This window comes from Bos grunniens, chromosome 1 (assembly GCF_055505025.1).
Source record: "Bos grunniens cultivar Pamir isolate PY7600 chromosome 1, Bosgru_T2T1.0, whole genome shotgun sequence".
Classification (NCBI taxonomy): Eukaryota; Metazoa; Chordata; class Mammalia; order Artiodactyla; family Bovidae; genus Bos; species Bos grunniens.
The window spans coordinates 84995350-85017196 of NC_141165.1; the positions used below are offsets into that span (position 1 = coordinate 84995350).

Sequence of the window (21847 nt, forward strand, 5' to 3'; positions counted from 1 at the left end):
CATGCACTGAAGCCCCCACAGTATTTGCAAATCACCCAGTGCACGCTGTGCTCAGCTGCTTTAGTCGTGTCCTACTCTCTGTGACCCCATGGACCATAGCCCACTAAGCTCCTGTGTCCGTGGGATTTCCCCGGCAAGAATACTGGGTTGCCATGCTCTCCTCCAGGGGATCTCCCTGATCCAGGGATCAAACCTGAGTTTCCTGCATTTCAGGCAGGTTCTTTACCGCTGAGCCACCAGGGAAGCCCAGCTCACCCAGGTATCAGGTATACATGACGATCGCTGCTCTTAGTTATGGATGGACTTTACCTTAAAACTTTAAAACTTATCTGTGAAGTTATCCAGAGTGCATGATACACTGTGCATGATACAATAATACTATACAAAGTTCTTCCCTACAGATCCATGACTGAAGTTTCCCATGAGAAACATACACTGGTACATTACTACAGTTGTATCATAAATGTATTATAATTTAAGAGTTCCATTGCATTTGGTAAATTCTCTAAATTTTAGAGTATAAAATGTCATCTAGTCTTTTCAAAGAGCATCTTACTTGAGGATACACTTCTTTGATCACTTCTTTCCCAGATGGTCATAACTTAGTCAAAAGTTTTCTTCTGGTCAAGGTACCTGCTGCCATGACAGGTGGGGGAATCTGCGTTGCAATGTCACCTGTTTGTCATTAGCTTCACTGAGAAGCCAGCATTGAGGTTTTTACCCTCAGGCTTCTTTAGAGCCTCAACTATGAGCTGGGGCTTTTCAAAGCGACTCACAGTTTTCCTTTTGCAATAAAAGAAACTACAAATTCAAAAAAGGTGTGCAACGAGATTTAACTTTTGTCTCGTTACCCCAAGTCCCCAGCCCGCTCCTCCTGGAATCTAGTGGTCACTTTTAAGTGTAGAAAGCACAAGGCCTCCTTCCTGTTCCTAACTTGTCATCTGGAGATGGACCAACCCAGCCTCGTGCTCTGAGATGGCTGAAGTTTGATGTACCAGGGGCAGCACACCAAGAACCCTTCTATGATTTCTCAGGTTTAATTAATACAGCTATCAATCAGTCGACTATACAATATTTCTGAGAGCCTAGAGTGTGCCAGGAACTGTGCTAAAAATGTAACAGTGATGGAGGAAGAGAGAACACCATCCATTGTCTCACGCCATCTGTGCCCCAGTAGACCAGCACTCCCCACCTCCTGCAGCTCCCCAGCCCTCCTTTCCCCACCTGACATGTTACCGCCTCCCTCAGGGAAAGAGGAGAAACTGCAGTGAGAAGCAGGCCTGTCTGGTTCTCTTCTCTTCTGGGATTAGCCTTGAACAGTCTGCCCCTCCCTGAAGGGCGGCCAGCTGCTGTCCAGAGCAGCCTGTCCCTCCAGAAGTCTGTCTGGCCTGTGTTCCAGATATGGGAGGCACCTGTCCCTGTGTCTGTCTGTCACTCCCAACTCAGGCCAGAAACAGGGGTGGCATTTACAGGGCGGCTGTCCACCCCAGCAGACCAAGAGGGTAGTAATGCCCTGCCCTTGTGGACATGACACTCTAGGAGGGAGGGGCAGAATGCAAACTAGGAAACAGGGTAGTGACTTTCTCAAACTTGTTTCTTGATGTTCAAATAGCTCTTCCTCTCGCTTCCTTCAGCCCCTGCTCAGATGTTAACAGGATCTGTGAGGGCTTCCCTGCCCACCTGTACAAAACAGCCCACAATTCCCCACCCCGACACACGGACACTCCCTGTGTCCTTATCCACCTTGACTTTTCTCTACATGATCATGATCTGACTCACTCTGTGAGGACTTCTGTTCATTTGTTTGGGCCAAGCGCCTCCACACCCCTACAGCCCTGGGATGTAAGCTCCACAGGGCAGGGGCCTGGCTCTGCTCCTGCTGGCCACCAGCACCTAGAAGAGAGCCTGCAGCAGGATAAGCGCTCAGTAATCTCTGTTGAATGAATGAACAAATGAGTGTGTGCAACCAACAAGGTGATGGGAAAGATAATGAAGGCTAATAGGGTGGCAGCCGCTTCAGAAAAGGGGTTCAGAGATGGCCTTTCTGAGTGGTCACTATCTGAGGCATAGCACAGCACAAGAAGCAATCATGCTGTATGCCTGAGGGTGTCCCCACAGCACCAGGAAAGTCCCCCTGGGCCTCTGCAGGGGGCTGGCACCCCAAAAAGCAGGGAGGCAATGGCTGCAGGGCCCGCCAGGGCTGAGTTCCCAGAAGTCAGCAGAGTAGAAGAGTGTTGTGAGACCGGACACACAACAACGGCCACAGCAGCACAGGGCTGCCTGCAGTACACGAGGTGGCACTTGATCCTCACCTCTCCCAGGGCAGTAGGGGTTAAATCTTCATTTGAGAGGAGGCCTGGGAGGCCCTGAGACGCAAAGAGGGGTCACCCACGTCACCCAAATAGTCACTGGCCACCTGCGGTTTAAACGCAGTGCTGTCCCCCTCCCTCGGGACTATCTCGTGCCCAATCCAGCAGGTTCAGCAATGGGACAGGCTGTACATGGGTGATGCTAAGCACCATGGGTACCTGGTGTCAGGGGCTGTACCTGCCCCGTCTGTGTTCCCTGCAGTTGTGACTTTAGGGTCCGACACACAGCAGATGCTCAGTCATTCAGGGGACTTAAGCATACATGATGGGCTCCTGAGGGCCAGACAGAGATGACTGTGGTCACACACAGGAAACAGATCCACATACAAAAAATAAAAGGAATAAAAGCCATTTAGCTGAAAATGATAAACCCTTATCTGAACACAGCCATCAAGTCGGAAGCCCCCAGACCCTCATTCCTCATGCCTTGGTGGGGTGGTATCAATTCCTTCAGGTCATCTGCAGCTGCCTCAGGTCTTGAGTGATGGCTCTGACCGTCAGAACCAGGCCAGCAGAGGGAAAGAGTTGGAGCATGAAACACAAACTCCAAGGAGGGAACCGGCCCTGAGCCTGGACCTGCCCTACACCTGTATTTATAGTGCCCACTATGTTCCAGGCATAGACACCGGAGATAAGAAGGCATGCAGTCCACCGCACCAGCCAGGTACATGAGGAAGACGTGCCTCTCGAATGGAGGCTCCTTGGATGGCTCCAACAAGGAAATGGTATCTGAAGATGGGCGAGACTTAGCGATGCACACAGAAAGTGTATCCTGGTGGTGGAACAAAAGAAGCAGAGGCATGTAGGCTGGAAAAAGTTGGATATATGACAGGACACTGTGGCTGGAGCTCAGGAAGGGGACAGCAGAGTTCTAGTAACGGGGCAGAGAGGCCCAGGGTGTGACCTCTGACTCAGAAAGTGAAACAATGACAGTGCTGGTCTACAAGGTGGTGTCTGGAGCACCAGTCGAGTCCGATGCCCCTGAGAGGCAAAGGGAGGCGGGGTCACCAGCAGTTACCCAGCTCTATCCAGACTGGCCCTATGATCAAAGGCTCTTGCTTTTCTCCCTTGAACTAGCAAAGGATTTCTCAAAACAATGGAGTCCTAAGGAACACCCGGAACAGGCTGCCAGGCCCTACCTCCCAACACTGCAATTACGGAAATCGGCATGAGCCCCAGGCTGAAAGAACCCCAGCTCAGACAGTGGACCCTGGACCTGGATTCTTGGCCTCCTGTACCATGGAATCCAGACCAGGTGCCTCACTATGACTGGTGGGTGTTCCTGAAGGGTTCATTTTTTCTGGGCAGGGCATAGACTGGATGCTATGGCAGAAAGCTGGAACAGAATGCTGTGGAGGGCTGGGCACAGACTGTCCCCGGTTCTGGGGGAATTCCTGGGGGAAGGTGAAAACTACGTAAACCGTGGTCAAGGGCCCAGGAAGAAAGGAAGGACGCTCTGGGCAGAGAGTACAGCTTGTGTAAAGGCACATTCAGTACAGTTAGTAGGGGAAGGACAAGGAGGTTGGCTGAGGAGCCCGGCCCCACAACAGACAGCCCTGCCAAGAAATGAGGACTTGATTCTATAGACAACAACAACAAAAAAGGGAGTTCCCTGGAGGTCCACTGGTTAACTTCCACTCCAAGGGACACAGGTCGAGGAACTCAGATCCCACAGGCTGTGTGGTGCGGCCAAAAACAAACACCAACAGGCCCCTGAACCCTGCAGGAGGCCAGCACTGGCTCCCCTTAGTCACTCACCCAGCACAAACGCATGGTACACTAATCTTACCGCCCCTCCCCCTACCACCAGTCTCCATCCTTTAAGATCAGCTACTAAGAACCCGCCTGCCAACGCAGGAGACAGGAGACACGAGTTCAATCCCTGGGTCGGGAAGATCACTTGGAGGAGGACATGGCAACCCACTCTAGTATTCTTGCCTGGGGAATCCCGCTGGACAGAGGAGCCTGGTGGGCTACAGTCCATTGGGTCGCATAGAGCCGGACATGACTGGAGTGATTTAGTGCACATTATTTCTATCCCAAAATCACACCTTAGATCCCCTCTGGGCAACTATTAGGTCAAAAGGAGACATGTAATTTAACTGAGGCCATTAACACTAAGCTTGGACTGCAAGGAGATCCAACCAGTCAATCCTAAAGGAAATCAGTCCTGAATATTCATTGGAAGGACTGATGCTGAAGCTGAAATACTCCAATACTTTGGCCACCTGATGCAAAGAACCGACACACTGGAAAAGACCCTGATGCTGGGAAAGACTGAAGGCGGGAGAAGGGGATGACAGGGGATGAGATGGTTGGATGGCATCACCGACCAGATGGACATGAGTTTGAGTAAGCTCCAGGAGTTGGTGATGGACAGGGAGGCCCGGTGTGCTGCAGTCCACGGGGTCGCAAAGAGTCGGATATGACTGAGCGACTGAGCTGGCTGACTGAAGAATACAATCTCTCACAAGAAGAGCCAGGTGGTCCAGCCCGGAACAAGACGACTAGCTCTGCTCTGCCCTCTCCAGATCTTATATCTTTACCTCTTGGAACACTTTCTTGCTGGGAGGAACCCGCTGCTTTTCTAAATGGGTTCATGACCCTGAAGAGAAGGGAAGAAGGAGGCACACTGAGGAGATGAAATGGTTCACATGGGCTGGGTTTGGGCTGGACCAGTTTCAACTGAAATCCTTAGAGCTATGAGAAATGTCCCTGTAATTTGAACAACTCAAGCGGCCTAAGACCTTGTCCAGCAGACGCTGCACCTTCAAGTGACCTGCTCCATCCTCAAAAGTCAAACACTGAAAAGAATAAACAGAGGGGCAGACTTAAAGGCACTGACTGCTGAAATCAACCACATCAGGAAAGAGCGGGCTTGCTGATTCTCCAGGGGGCCGCAGTTAAAGGGAAGCTCGGATCAAGGAAGTCAGCTAATAGAGGCTCCGAGACACGCCCCCCCGGACCATGCCTGCAGCGTGCTATGAACGCACAATTCAGGCAGGGTACGGGTTAAGGGGTTAGGCTTCTGCTGGCACTGGCAATGGGCATCGCAACTAAGACACCTCCCTCCTGACCCCTGGATCCAGGCCGGGCCCCACACTGACCGAGTCACCTATCCGGAGCCTCTAGCTGGGGCCCCGCTCACCTTGCATTTGAAGCCGGCGGCGGGCGGCAGCAGCTCCCGCAGCAGGGCCTTGGCCACCTCGCGGCTGGCCTCCTCGCTTACGAAATGCAGGTTAAGCACCTCGTGCGCCTCGAACTTAGCGAGGCGCAGCAGGGAGCGGAGGGCAACGCGGGCCTTGGCCTGCAACGCGGCATTGTGTTCGGCCTTGGTGAACATCATCAGCAGGTGGTAGTCCACCGGCCCGGCCCCGCCGCCCTCCAGGCTCTTGGCCTTAGCGCCCGGGGCCGGCGCCAAGGATCCCCGCGCCAGCTCCAGCACCGGCGGTGAGGGCGCAGCAGGGGCCCCGGCGCGGGCCTCCTTCAGCCTCTTGGTGGCGCTGGAGAAGGTCTCCCGGCCCGAGCCCAGGTAGTAGAAGGCACAGACGGCCAGCGCCGCGGCCAGCAGCAGCGCGCAGTAGTGGGAGCGCACAGCGCCCAGACGCGCCATGGCCCGAGCGCACGGGGGCCCGCCTCGGAGGAGACCCATGCGCCGCCCGCCCGCGGACAGATCAGCCGGAGAGTTGCGGCAGAGACCAGTATCCCGGCAGCAAGTTAGCAGCCCCGGCAGCAGGCGGCAGCCATGGCGGGGGCGGAGCCGAGCTGCCAATCTGCGGGCGCTGATACGCGGAGAGGCGGGGCCAGGCTGCCTGGCAGCCACTGGGTCCTAAGCTCAGAAGGATTACAGTGGGGTTGGGCAGTGAGCCCGCAGGAGTCCCTCCAGCGTGTCTGAAGGAGGCGGTGAGGACTTGCACACACGAGCCAGCAGGCTGTACGGTCTGTGGAAAATGGCCCTCGTTAAGTGCACAGCCTCAGGCTCTAGAAACCGAAGCTAAGCCTTCGGAAGCAAAAAGACTAAACTGGACGCACAAAAAATTTTCTCTGTTTATATCTTTTCCCTCCTAATTTCTTAAAGGCTTTACGTCCTCTCCCTGACTCCTTTCACACCTTGGAGACTATCTAGGGCTGAAGAATTTAAACTAGCAACTCCTTTCCCATTCTCGGTGAAGTAGGATTGACACCCGAGGTATGAATCCCTTGCTCACCTCACTTGGCATCTCTGAGGCCGACCAGAGGCAACCTAAAGGATGTAGCCACCAGGGGGCCACCTGCCACAAACTTTGGGTGGTTCAGAGCTCCCCAGGAAGCTTGTGGGTTTTGTTTTTTTAACAGACTTAAACACTTCAAAAGAGACTTACTGTATACCCGGTAGTTTTGCAAATTCTTAACTGAGGCGTAACTGAGGTCACTTGCTCAGGTCACACAGTGTCAGGTTTGACAGAGACACACTCTTCCACAGCAGATGAGGGTGCCTATACTGACACAACTTTCCTGAAGGGCACTCTAGCAATACTAAAATCTAAGAGAACTTTCAGTTCTCTCTCCTATCCACAGAACAGTGGTTCTCAAATTTTTATTGGTACTAGCAGCACTGGCACCACCCTTATGGCAGAAAGTGAAGAACTAAAAAGCCTCTTGATGAAAGTGGAGAGTGAAAAAGTTGGCTTAAAGCTCAACATTCAGAAAACAAAGATCATGGCATCTGGTCCCATCACTTCATGGGAAACAGATGAGTAAACAGTGTCAGACTTTATTTTGGGGGGCTCCAAAATCACTGCAGATGGTGACTGCAGCCATGAAATTAAAAGACGCTTACTCCTTGGAAGAAAAGTTATTACCAACCTAGACAGCATATTCAAAAGCAGAGACATTACTTTGTCAACAAAGGTCTGACTAGTCAATGCTATGGTTTTTCCAGTGGTCATGTATGGATGTGAGAGTTGGACTGTGAAGAAAGCTGAGCGCCGAAGAATTGATGCTTTTGAACTGTGGTGTTGGAGAAGACTCTTGAGAGTCCCTTGGACTGCAAGGAGATCCAACCAGTCCATTCTGAAGGAGATCAGCCCTGGGATTTCTTTGGAAGGAAAGATGCTAAAGCTGAAACTCCAGTACTTTGGCCACCTCCTGCAAAGTTGACTCATTGGAAAAAGACTCTGATGCTGGCAGGGATTGGGGGCAGGAGGAGAAGGGGACGACAGAGGATGAGATGGCTGGATGGCATCAACGACTGAGTCTGAGTGAACTCCGGGAGTTGGTGATGGACAGGGAGGCCTGGCATTCTACGATTCATGGGGTCGCAAAGAGTCAGACATGACTGAGCAACTGAACTGAACTGAACTGAACTGAAATGAGCAGCACTGGGGAGCTTGATAAAATACAAGGGCTCAGGCCCTATTACCTTCAATGAGCCCGGGCCTTGATGGTGATTCTTCTGCAAACCAAAGTTTGAAAAGCAGTGCCCTGGATCTTCAGACAGTCAACCTCTCCTGCTTCAGATCTTGGCTTGGGTGTCCCTGCCTCAAAGAGTGGTCTCTAAACACCAGCCCTTCCAAGTGTCCAGATGAAGCACCATCCTCAAGGATACCATAAGGGCCACCTAAGAACTACCCAGTCCCATCTTTCTTTGCTGCAAGAAGGCAAGACTTAAAGAGAGCAAGCAAGGTGTCTTTCTTTAACCATAATATCTCCAGTAACTGATGGTGCTTGAGTCACTGAATGAGCATCAGAAATACACCCACCCATTGTAAACCATCATTTTCCTAACAGAATAAGGAAAAATGTACTCAAATATTTAGCCACAAGGGTAATGCAGAGCTAGGTTTATGATGACAAGATATTAAAATCAAATGTTCATCAGTAAAGTGAAACTAAAATAAAGATGCTGTTGGGAATTCTCTGGTGATCCAGTGATTAAGAGTCTGCCTGCCAGTGCAGGGGACACGGTTTCAATCCCCGGTCCAGGAGGATCCCATACGCCGAGTGACAGGTAAACCTGTGCGCCACTACTGAGCCAGCACTCTAGAGCCCACCAGCCACAACTACTGAATCCAAGTGCCTACAGCTTGGGCGGCCACAAGAGAAGCCGCCACAATGAGCAGCCCACTCGCCCACAACTATGGAAACCCTACACACAGCAATGAAAACCCAGTGCAGCCAAAAATAGATAATTTTTTAAAATTAAAAAACAAAGATGCTGTTGGTGCTGTAGTCAACAAACTGTAAGTGGAAATTTTTTTAAGTGATAAATGGAGGAAGAACCTATAGATTTACAGCCTCAACAGATACATTAGCCAATTGCAACGAATGGAACTTACATAAATTCTGATTTGAAAAATCTTTTTTTAAAGAACACCAAGGTATTGAGGAATTTGAATACTGACTACATAGTTTCATAGTTTAAGAAAGGTGATATAATTTTTTAAGAACAGTCCTTTCCCCCCCCTTTAACTTTTTTATATTGAAGTATAGTTGATGAACAATGTTGTGTCAAGTCCAGGGGCACAGCAAAGTGATTCAATTATACACATACATGTATCTATTCTTTTTAAAAGTCTTTTCCCATTTAGGTTGTTACATACTACTGAGAAGAGTTCTCTGTATTGGACAGTAGGTCCTTGTTGTATACATGTCAACCCCAAACTCCTTATTACCCCCTCCCCAATCCTTCCTGTCTAGTAACAGTAAGTTCGTTCTCTAAGTCTGTTTCTGTTTTATAAATAAGTTCAGTTCTCCAAGTCTGCTTCTGTTTTGTAAATAAGTTCATTTGTATAATTTTTAAGGTTCTGCATAAAAGCAATTTAGAGAGACATACTCAACAATTTGTTGAAATGTCTGGCACCCATCTTAAAAAAAACAGGGAAGAGGAAAAATGGGTACAAGTATAGATAAAACAGTGTATAAGTCATGAACCAATAGCTACTAAAGTTATTATCTCTACTTTTGAGTGTTTGAAAATTTCAATAAGAAGATTTTTAAAAATCCTCCCAAAAGTGATGCAGATTAAAGACTTAGAAACTTGTCCCTCATTTATTAAATGAAAGAAACAGGTGACAAAACAGTTTGATCCCCCTGTATATAAATACATACACATCCAAAGGTCTAGAAAGGTATACACCATGGAAATAATAGCATCCCCCACACTCAGTACTATCCAACAGAACTTCCTAGGGTGAATATATTCTATAATCTGCCCTGCTCAAAACAGTAGTCACTGGACACAAAGCTAGCGCCTCTGACATGTGGCAATTCAACACATGAACTCAACACTTAATTCTAATTTTAATTAAATTTCAGTAGACACATGTGGCTAGGAGGTGCCACACTAAACATCACAGGCAAATGATGGAATTAGGACGGAATTCTTTTTGCTTATCATTAACCTTTCCTACAATGAAAAAGCACTGTTTTGTAATAAAGGAAAGTAGGCTGTTTTCATTTAAAACATTTACTATCGGCTTCCATTCTCCTGGTCAAATAACTATTATGAAAATGAAGTGAAGTGGAATAAAGTAAATTACATAGAATAGTTTTAGTGTCTGCTGTCACCTAACTTTTAAAGGAAAAGCAAAAGCAGGCAATTCACTTCCAGGTCTGTTCTTTTAAGCCTCTATTCCTTCCATCTTGATTCATGCAAAAACTTGTTTTTGTTTGTTTATTAAAAGGACTGAGTATAAATGTGTTGCCTAGATTAGAAACTTCAACAGATATCTCAATCATATTGGCAAAAATATTAGAGCTATAGCATAAAAAAGGCCTTTTGTGGCTTTTAGCTAATGAACTGGGAGCCATACAGCTCTGCGGCAGGCAGAAGAAAATATTTAAAAAATCAAAACGGATTTCATGGTTGAAGCCATCAGCAAATAGGATCAATCTGGACCAATTTGACAGGGTAGGAAAGGAATATAGGACTGAAAATATGAAAAACATGACAGTTAACAGGTATTTCTGCAATTGTAGTTCACAATAAAGTAGAAGTCTGAACATAAAAGAATTATGCCAGAAGTGAGATTTTTATTGACTTGACATAATTTCTTGGCATACAAAGAATTTAATCAGGCAAATATTTACAATTCTTACATAATGTACATCTTAGAATAACTATAAAGATAACGTACTTTGTTCCATTTACAGTGACATCCTACAGTAAAACTACATTCATGAGTTAGATACAAATAAATCCTCTACATGCTAGTAAAAATTAAATGGATTGTTGGTTATACATTCTTTAAAATATATCTTTTCACAGGTAGCAGGAAATATTACATGTAATAAGTCTTTATGACTGGAATGATCCAGAAATATCATGAAGCACAAGTAAACACATATAGGAAAGTAGTTCATCATTTCTAAAAGTTAACCTTTAGCCTTTGTATAAAATAAATGGTGCCAATATTCTTTATAATGTAGGGAGCTTTCCCTATTTAAAATGAATATCCAAAAGGTTGGGAAGTGTGCTGAGGAAAAATAAGAAAACCTAGTACATAAGACAGTGAAAAGAGCAATGTAGAGAACAGTTTATTTAATCAAATCTTGCTTTCCTCCCACTATCTCATTTTAGTAGATGTTTATGTAAACAGAAAAGGATGCCCACAATATTGTATTTATAGATGTCAAGGCTTGGCCAAACTGAATCCATGCCCCTTTTAGCTGTCTTTGTTTAGAAGAATCAAGGAATTGGTAAGCATATGCTGGATTAAAATTACCTTTACAACATTTTGCCTTTGTCAATGTTTGTTATTGCAAAAATATAAAATTCCCTACAATTTGATGTCTTCAAACCTTAATCTATTTCTTCAAAATAATTTTATATCCAGGTTTTCCAGAATATTTGGAGTCTTTTTTTTTTTAAATCAAAACACAAGGAAAGCTGGCAGTCATTATCAGACTTCGCTGATTTATAATGCTTTCAAATCATTTCATGACATGAGTGCCTCTGACTACGAGTCAGACAGGGGTTCTGGTGTCAGCTATGCCACCAACCAGCAAACCAGAGACCAGCTCTGTGAAACAAGAGCAGCAGCCCATGATCAAAGAGACAATGTTGGTGATCTCAGAAGCCTTACCGTGAGAATCCTGCAAGATACACTGATTGCAAGGTACACTGGGAGGAGCTGTGGGAACAGTACAGGAAAGACTGCTGTTATAGTTTCACCTTGTTTCATCCAACTTGTTTTATTTGTGAGGCCCTCAGATTTCAAAGAGTAATAATTACTAGTCAGTGCTCTTTCCACTATATCATGTAGGTCTGAAATCATTTTACAAAGACCATTCTATAAAAATACAGCATTTTTCCAGCCCATGTCCACAGTCAAAAGTGCTATCAAACAGAAAAGTTAATTAAACAATATAAGAGTGATAAGGGAATGTCTTATTCAAAACGGATAGTAAATTTAGTCTTAAATACAACTGTTTCTTGTGATCACACTTCACATGTGTAAAATTATATTTTTAAAATACTGCTTAACACAAATTTAAGTTGTCCAGACTGGAAAAGTATATGTTTTGTCAAAATGCACTCATGAAGAATCAAAGTAATATTTCAAATCAAATATATATGTTTTACAAAGTAAACACTAAAGTTGATTAAAATACATAACGAAGACCAGTATAAATTAGGCAAACACTGTATGTAGTGAATCCCTGGAAATCTCTGAATTTCTAAGAATTGTACCAAAGGTAATTTTTTAAAACATTAGAAATCTTAAACATGTTAACTGTTACCATGAAAAATTACAAATAACTACACAATTACCTTTAGTCTAGTTCTAACATGAAACTGCACTGTATAAATTCCTCACAGTACTGATACTCTTATTTTGAGACTATTTTAAATCAAACTTTTAAACTAATGAGCTAATAATGATTAATGGAATAATAAGGGATCTGAAACTAAATACCAGCAGATCACTTAGGGAAAGAAAACAAAGGACAATCACATTGATTTTTGAAGCCCAAGATTATAACTAACATTGTTTACACTGTAATTGACCATATTGTACTGAATAATTCACAGCATAATAAAACTCAGATTTGTTACATACTATAGAAAAGCTATTAGTTGATACAGTTAAATTCACCTTGGTTAAAAGCCAGCCTACTCTGTAACTACTTGTAACCATTAATTTACTTTAAAACTTTGCTGTTACTACTGCATCATTTCTGTCAAATTTAATCCAAATTGGGTTTTGCCATAGTCAAGAAACCAAGCCATATAAATGTATTTTTCAATGTACAAGCTCCCTGCACTGTTAAAGATTTAATTTTCACTTTCTTTGAAGATTTTCTGAAGATATTCAGAACCATGATCATCTTTAGTGTACTTCAAATACATCTCTAACAATTAAATTTAAGTAGACACTAATTACTGCCACATTAACAACTCATGACTGAAGCCACAGGAGTTAAAAGAGTATCTAAGAACTGCTTTTACAAAGAGAGACCCCAGAGGTGATCTGGAGACCAAAGCCTGGATCCAAAATGAAAACTACCTAGGCTTCTTCAGATAAAGATTAAAAGGATTCCGAGGATCAAAAAGTGAGGCTCTTGTTTCTTCTTTCTTTCTTCCTCTCTTTGTCTCTTTCTTTCTCATCTCAATATATTTCTTTCTCCTTGAGCTTTCTGGATAATTAATTTCAAAGTACACTAACAAAAATGCTACAAATCAGACTTTTGCAAAGCTGGGTGATCTATGATTCAGAGGTGAAACAGGGTGTTCCTGTTATTGTTGCGATTAAAATACAAGGTTTTGGAAATTAGCCTTTCCTTAGAAATAATCCATACATATATTTTTATCTTTATCTAATACACAGCAGTTATTACTAAATAAGCATTATATGCATGCAATTTGATCAAACAAATACAGAACCTTTTCTGTGATGTGAATTTATTTCAGTGTAATTCCTGTTTAGATTCTGATTTGATGTTTGGTCAACTTAGAAAACTCTACTTACTGGTGGGAAAATGTTAGAAAATGTATTATATACCCAATGAAATATAATTTCTCTACTTATATGGTAACTCAAGTTTAAAAATCTCTCACTACTTACATATAACTTGAAAAAGAAAATTAAACTTAATTATGACAATATTAAAAATTAACCATAAGGCAAATTACTTATTTTATACTCCTGACAAGAGAGGTCAATCAAAGATGGAATCAAACTAATTTGCAGCATATACATAGAAAATTAATATTTCCATAGTATAGTGTATCTATCCAATTCCATAATTATTTTGGAATTCAAGGGTCTGTGATTCATGTAACCAAATACTAAAGCTACATGTACTGTGCTTAGTCGGTCACTCGTGTCTGATTCTTTGAGACCCCCTGGCCTATAGCTCCCCCACGCTCCTCTATCCATGGGATTCTTCACACAAGAATACTGGAGTGGGTTACTGTGCCCTCCTCCAGGGGATCTTCCCAACCCAGGGATCAAACCCAGGTCTCCCACATTGCAAGCAGATTCTTTACCATCTGGGCTACCAGGGAAGCCTACATAGATGCTATAATTTAAAAGAATGTATACCATGTACAATAAGTACATAGGATAGATGTTAGAAGAATTAAAAAGCAATTTATTGCTGTATATTTTAGTATAAACTTAAAAAATGAGGTTTTTTTTCTCCTTTTACAGAGAGATTTTCCTTTCACCAGGAGCAACAGCAAAAATGTACCTTGAAAAGGACACATTTCAAATATAAAAATGTTCTACATTATTTTATGTCAACTTTTCCTTTGATAGTTACAATCTGATGAAAGCATAATTTTGCAACATTCAAGTAACCTTTGAAACACAGTTTTATTACATCAATAAAATTGTCAAGGTTTTAGGAAATCAACCCAACATTGAAGAACTATAACTTCTATGAGATCCTTTTGGTAATTGAAAAAAAAAAAATGTCAACGGTTTCTTTTTTTGCTTCATAAAATGGAATAAATCTAAAGGACTGAGTTATATCAATCTGTACAGCCACTGTATATATGCTAAAGTACTGGACGTGAGGGATAAACTACATTTATGAGGAAATGGGGTCATGTATCCTCTAGTTCTGATAATTAAATTACATATTGTGTATATAATAGCTACCAAGAAAAAATAAAAACAAAAACTATTTTGAACCACCAACATCCAGGAAGCTAAAGCAAAGACACGTTCTGGAATCAGGCAGGACATCAGGCTCCCACTTGATGCTGACAGGCTTGACTGAACAATCCTGGGCACAGTGCACAGAAGAAAAACATCAATGCCATCATTCATTGGGAAAAAAAGATTATTTTGTATAAATTCTTAGCATCTTGTAACCTAGAGATGGCCTAAGTCCAGATTCAACTTTCATCTATAAAAAACAGCCCTTTAAACAGGCTTTTTTAAAAAAACAAAAATAAAATAAGTCTTAAAGTAGGTTCTTCTCCCAACTGCTAGAGATCTATGTTTTGATTTATAAAAATATCAATGAATGGGTATCTCTTCTCCAAACCACTCAATAGCTACTAAAAGTAAGTAAGTAGAATTAAAGCAGTAAAAATATGTGAGTTTTCAGATATATACATTAGGGGGTCACTAGATTTACTGTTTTCCCCATTCTAAAAAAAATTCAAAATTTCTGTGAATCTTGCTGGAAACGATTTAGTTTCTCTGGATTATTGGATGCCATTTGGGAGAAATCACGAAAAATGTCCTGGTAAGTTTCATCACCTGCATGAAAGTAAAATAAGAACACTTTAAAAAATTTATATAAAAAGTACTAATAAACAACATTTTATGACTAGTAACTATTTTACAATTCATGATAATAAAACTTTGTTCAGATGAGCATTTTTTGAAGAAAAAAGACCAACTAAATGTAAGTGCTGGATAAGTATATAATGGAAGAAAAAAAAACTATACCTGAAAAAAGCACCTCAGATGCAGCCACAGAGGAAAGTTCAGAGTTAGAAAAGAGCAAAGATGCAAGTGTTTTAAAGCAAGTAAGGAAATACATTTATTAACACACAAGAAATAAAAGTCATCCTAAATGAGGTATAATAACAAGGCATTCTTTAAATAAATATTTAAATCAATATTTCCTTTGATCAAGGCCAAGAAAAGATCAAAAACAAATATTAATGTTTCTGATGGATGCAAGTTAGTAACAGGACAAAACTGATAACCAGGTGGGAAATTTTAATGTTATATTTTAACTAAATCTTAAATAATATGTGAAAAAGTCTTTATTCAAACTTTTGCTTAACTAAAACTAATGCACTTAACCTACTCTTTACTAAGCTTAAAAATAATAAAGCCTAGAAAATGACTTTAAAATCATACTTTCACATTTAGTCAACAGTTCATTTACTGTAGGTCATTTGAGCAAGGACGCTATGACAAAAGGGGACTAAATATCAAAGACATCTGTTAAATTAGAATAATACATATGTTGGTTGGTTGTATATGCTCAGTCATGCCCGACTCTTTGTGACCCCATGGACTGTAGCCCACCTGGCTCCTCTGTCTATGGGATTCTCCAGGCAAGAATACTGGAGTGGGTTGCCATTTCCTACTCCAGGGAATACATGTGTATATACCTACAATACCCTTGTAGAGAAGATTATAGATACTGATATTATAGCAGATTGAAGACTATTTTTCTTGTGATGAAAAACTAAATATATACACACATACAGGCTAACTCTTTGGACAAAAGATTTACATAAAATGAAATCTTATCTTCAAGTTAAATCATTCATCATGAATGCTTCATTAAACATATTACTTTTATACAGAGGCTTGTCATAATTCTGTTTTCAAGATTTAGACTGTCAAATACTGGTTTATTGTTAAAGCGTGGTTTTATAATTATTCCCCAAAAGACACCTTGCATCCATCTTATTATACACTCATTGCTACAACTGTTGTTAATAGTGCAGTAAGTTTTGTCAGCTTTTAAAAAGTGAGATTTTTTGAGGCAATCGATGTCATACCAAAAGCTAGAGAATTAGAAAAAATCAGGGGAAAGTGATAAAGATCTAGTAAAAAGGTCTAACAGCATAACTCAAGATTTTCAATAAAAAAATTTTTAATGCTTTTAATATTTAGTCAATGTAAAAAGCAAGTTATTAAAATCTCTATATAGTTCTTCATTTAGCCCTGGAAATTTTCTCATGACCTGAATCAATCACTTTTAAAAGAAAAAATGCAGTAAGAAGAGAAGCCTAATAGATTGGCTAAGAGTAACATCTAACTCGTATATTATTGTAACTAAAATAATAAAGGGTGATATGCTGGAACAACTGGTAAGACAATCCAATTACACCCATGTTTCATTTCATAAAAGTTTACCTCCACATTAGAAGACAAACTACAATCTATTCCCATTTTTAGGCATTCTAAAATATACAAAATAAACTAAGAGACAAACATTAAACATCAATTAACAAACCATACAAAATATTTTAAAGTTTTTCTTATTCTTAGATGTTGAATTCAAATATTTAAAATATTTACTGTAAACATTATAAATATTTTAAAAATACTATTTAAACCGGAGAGTCTGGAATCTTACTTTCCAAGAAAGTGTAAAGTGCAGATTATAATACAAAAATACCACACTGATTTTACCATTCAACACCAGAAGGAACTTAAAAGGCACACATTATACATTCAAGAAGAAATAGGAAGAAGGACCTAGCAGACGCTAATGCCAAACAGCTTACAGATAGCACCAGATGAGCAGTCAATCTTCAGTATTACAACAGTACAATGGCAATATATGGCTTCTACTATTAGCAATGCATATTTTGTATAACAAGCTGTGGGATTTTTTTTTTCTTTTTGTGGTTTTCCAGTTTTTGTTTTTAAATTATCTAGTACCTACTACACAAGTACATTTTAGTAGAACCATTGTACCATGCAAAACAGATAATAACATTTTTTTATTCACTGAATTAAATGCTTCCTTGAAGGAAGGGGTTGGTGCTACACTAATCATTGGTTTCACTTACTGAATACATTTTAAGAGTTAATACAGTACAAAAGTAAGTCTAACCTTCACATACATACACAAAACTTTTCATTAATATTGTTTCTAACCAAATGTTAATTAAGGGACTATCAATATAATACCTTTCTTAGGCCTCAAAATGTGTTGTCAAAAAGCAAACATGACGTAACAATAGTGACTAAGATATTTAATATAGTTAACACAAATTGAACTACAAATAGAACTTCAATGCGATTCTTTAAATACAATTTTGATCATTCAGAATGTTTCCCATGGCAAATATAACTTGTCTACACTAGAATACATAAACAATAACCCAGAATATGTTGCCCTGGAAAGTTCATAAGTACATTTAACAGTTTATTATAAACAATAAACAACTAACCACCCAATATTTGAAATACTAAGTTAAATTCTTTAAATTACTTAATCACATTCTATTTCTCTTCAGCAAGCTAACTCTTCTATGTGCTTGGACAGTTCTGAGTTTTTAAAATGTGGACTGCTATATTTCCACAGATGGTTTAAAATAGTGTTTGATTTTTGGTATTCAGAATAAACACTGCAAGAGCAGCTATGATCCAAGATTTTGCTAATTTTGCTCTTAAAATGTACTCCCCTCAAAGATCCGGCAGCATGGGAGACCCTGCTCCCACGTGATCAGCGAATGACCCTGCCGCTCTGGACTGATCACGGCTTCCTTTTTGCAACTGACTGGATCAATGATCAGTCTTCACCAGCAACATACTCACATAATTAGTAGTGGTTCACTAAAGCAGTGATTTTCAACTGGTTGAGAAACTCTGCCAACAATCAAGAGGAGTCATAGAGCCAGAGACCGTGGGAACCACCAAACTAGTTTCCAACAATTGAGAGCAGGATGTGATACTGCACGCATCCACCTAGTCCTCTTAAGAGTTGTAGGAACTGACAAGGAGGGATGCATCTTCCCCTCAGGAAATGTGTGCTCTTGGGTCACAATGCAAAAAATAGAAAGTCTCAGGTCGTTAGGGTTGTAGACAGAAAGTTCAAAAGTGGAGCTTCCTAGAAACAGGTCCATGATTCCCAAAGATTATATCTGAGTCTTTTAAATGGAAGAGATCTTCATAATGAAAAGACTGAAGATACCTGCATTTTAAAACTACCCAGAATTCTGAGGTTTTCCATCTATTGCTAGGCAACAACAACAACAAAGGATCTAGCTAAAACAACCAACCAAAATCTATCAGAGGGAAATATACAGTGATAAGCAAAGAGGAAAAGAGACCTGCAGCCTGAGCAAAAATATCTGCTCTCCAAAGACTCACAAAGGAAAAGGCTCAGAGAGTAACTGCTGAGCTATTTCACCATGTCACCTGTATAAGTATAAAGTTGTTTTACTTTAAATACGAGACCACCTAAATGAATTTAAAATCTAGTTATTACCAAATGAGAATCTCATTTTATTCTGCTGGTATACCATTTCCAGACTTCTGCTCTTTTTAATCTTTTCTAAACTAAGATTTGACTATAGCAGGAAACCTTGCTTTTTTTTTTTAATAAGCCTTTTTTTCCCTTCAAATTTTCATTCAAATAAATTGGAAAACTCTTATTTTTCCACTGTTGAGCAGAAGGTACTGTGCTGTGTGCTCAGTCGTGTCCGACTCTTTGCGATCCCATGGACCGTAGCCCACCAGGCTCCACTGTCCATGGAATTCTCCAGGCAAGAATGTTGGAGTGGGTTGCCGTTTCCTTCTCCAGAGCAGAAGGTATATACTCATAAACTTATACATAAAATGACACTGAAAGAACCATTTGAATGCTCCCAGATAGGGGCAGAAGACCAACAGTTTAGATGGAAATAGAAGCTGCAAGAACATAAGAGGACCTGTCCTTTCAAAGTCCCAGCTCCAGAAAAAAGTCACCCCCTGACCTTCTGACTAATCAGCTGGGTGCAGCTTCATCAGTAAATACCCTAAGGAAAGAGCAGCTGACCGGACATTTACATTGAAAATGTCAAGGAAAAAAAACCGTTTAAACTAAAATCCTGAAATTCACTCTTATCCTAGCCTATCGGGTCATATTCTTTGAATAATTTTTATTTTAAAGTGCTTAAACACAAAGGCCTCAAAAATGGCCTAGTAATACTATCACTTAAGTATATCTGTTACAAAATTATAACATTTTTAAAGTCTAACATTCAAGTTTAAAACAAATGGGTGAAATTCAGAATTAATGCTGAGATTTCACCCTTTATCAGCACTCTTACATCTTGGTACATCATGAATCAGTCATATTGTTTGATCCATAGGATTAAAGTGGGACACCCTAGATTAGAAGTATCTAGCTGAAGTGCCTCTATTCTCAAAGTTCTTACTTGTTCCCTATTTAAATTAGACCCCCCCAAAAAGTAATAAATACAGTCCTCTGAGAAAGGAATGGCCCCATATATCTTAGTTATATCGGGTTAAAATAAAAGTAAAGTAAAAATAAAAGTAAAAATGCTGGCTAAAGCTAGCATAAAGTACAGAAATTTCAAAACACAATTAAACAGGAAAGATAGATGATATTACAAGCCACTTTTAAAATATTAGTACTGATTGAAAATAATTAAACATACTCACTGAGAACTGAACAGTCTCTATTATTTTAGTCATGGATTCCTAAACTTTTTAACCAGCATGTATATGAATTTAAAACAGATAAATTAGTAATTCATATACTCAAATTCATGAAACTGGAGATCTAATTATTACTCTCTTCTTTGTGAAGAATGTCTAATCAGGATGTTTTCATCAAAGAACGAAATCTGATCAGCAGCATTTCTTAATTTTCTTACATCTCGACTCAAAGATAAAAATTATGCAAAATGAGACTTGAGCTGATCCTGAGTTGAGATTTCTCTTAATAAGAATACATCTACTTTGCCATCAAGTTCACAAAATGCTGCTTGAAATACTTCCATTTATCCAACAAATATTGTACAATTACTTAGGGCAAAGCTACAAGATAAAATTGGACCTCTTCCCACTACCTTTTAAACTAACTCTATTCCCATTATGGACTTTTTAACCTACTGGTAAACTTTATTTTTAAACCTTTAACTCATTTTTAGGTCAAATACAGAACTTTTAATTCAATAAATGTTTTCTAGGTATTTTCCATACTGACCTTTTATATGTCAACACATAGTGATTTGTCTTTTTTTTCCCTGAACACAACTTATAGAAATTCCCTGAATAACCAAAAGAAAACAATTCTGTGATAGTCACTTGACAGCCAAAAAGAAAATGACTGTTGTGCTGCTATAAGTGTATAAAGATACATTATCATTCCATTCACCTCACTGGAATGTATATGGAAGACATCTGTACAGCAGATAAAGAAGTCAGTAGCCAGAGTTAAATACAGCAAGTAAATGCGTACTGTAATACGAGTAGTTATGGAGTTTTAAAGGCTCAAGAGTGAGCCACTCCCAAGAATTCAGTAAGTACAGTACATAGCTAACAACTCACAATTTACAAGTAATTTATAAAAACTCTATATAGTATTGTTAGTTTGCTAAAGAACTATGACTCTTCCAATTGTAAACTGATAAATTCCTGAATGCATTTCTTATATTGCATTTCAGTATGGTTATTAGTAGAATATTGACCTGGCTGTCCATAAAGTCCTTCTGATTCCCGCATCTCTTCATTCATTCTTGCTAAACGTAACCTAAAATTAAAGAATGTTTTAGGTAAGTTATACAATATAAATATTCATAAACTACTGAATTATATACAACTAAGACACATACTCATGTAATTTTTTCTTTTACCAGTTATTTGGCCTGAAACAAAAGGACTTTTTGTTTATTAGACGCAACAATCTGAGATACAAAGTAAACAATTCTTATCACAGAAGACAATAAAAGATTTCTAAAAAGTGAGTTTCAGTTTTAAGCAGGTTCCTTGCAGCACCACCAGCAGCTTGCTTCCTCCAGGCACACAGAATTCCTGACTTCTAGTGAACCTGTTAGACTTTAACTGCCAACCTTCGAAATTATTGCTTCTATAAAATGGAAGCAATAGCCAGTCATAAGTTCAATCTGGTTCATCCTGAGATATGGTAGTTCCAAATGTATAAATAGCATGGGTTATCTATAAATACTTGGGATATATTCTGACATACAGACGTTATAATAAATGACAACAGGCTACTAAGATTTTCGCACAGTTACCATATTGATTATATATTCTTTTTGGGTTATTTACCTGACAGCAGGAAGACCTATAGCACTGGATTAAGAAAATTAGTGAATTTCCTCTCATTTTCTTACTAATTTCAAGCAACATCTTGAAACACAAATCTTATCTGTGGTGCCCCTCTCCTACTCTTTTGCCTGTCCTTCAGGCCACCAAATACTCATTGCCCTCCCAGACTTCCATCATCTTCTTCTAATATGCTCTCTCTGGCAACTGCAGCATCTGAAACAGGCTGTTTTTTATCTCCAAAGTACCACAATTTGCTGCCAT

General features: G+C 40.4%; 2 protein-coding genes across 16 annotated transcripts in view; both read right to left on the reverse strand.

Moving 5' to 3' along the window:
• Positions 1–6125, reverse strand: part of XXYLT1 (xyloside xylosyltransferase 1) — a 174678-nt gene extending 168553 nt beyond the window's left edge. For all 12 annotated transcript variants that reach the window (XM_086399326.1, XM_086399309.1, XM_086399467.1 and 9 more), the window contains exon 1: positions 5518–6125. In XM_086399326.1, coding sequence (XP_086255452.1) covers positions 5518–6021 — 504 coding nt within the window. In that variant the 5' untranslated portion in view covers positions 6022–6125. The remainder of the gene's footprint in view (positions 1–5517) is intronic.
• Positions 6126–10362: 4237 nt separating this feature from the next.
• Positions 10363–21847, reverse strand: part of ACAP2 (ArfGAP with coiled-coil, ankyrin repeat and PH domains 2) — a 176261-nt gene continuing 164776 nt past the window's right edge. For all 4 annotated transcript variants that reach the window (XM_086399294.1, XM_086399275.1, XM_086399284.1 and 1 more), the window contains 2 exons: positions 20986–21047; positions 10363–15067 (listed from right to left, as the gene is read on the reverse strand). In XM_086399294.1, the coding sequence (XP_086255420.1) occupies positions 14967–15067; positions 20986–21047 (163 nt within the window). In that variant the 3' untranslated portion in view covers positions 10363–14966. The remainder of the gene's footprint in view (positions 15068–20985; positions 21048–21847) is intronic.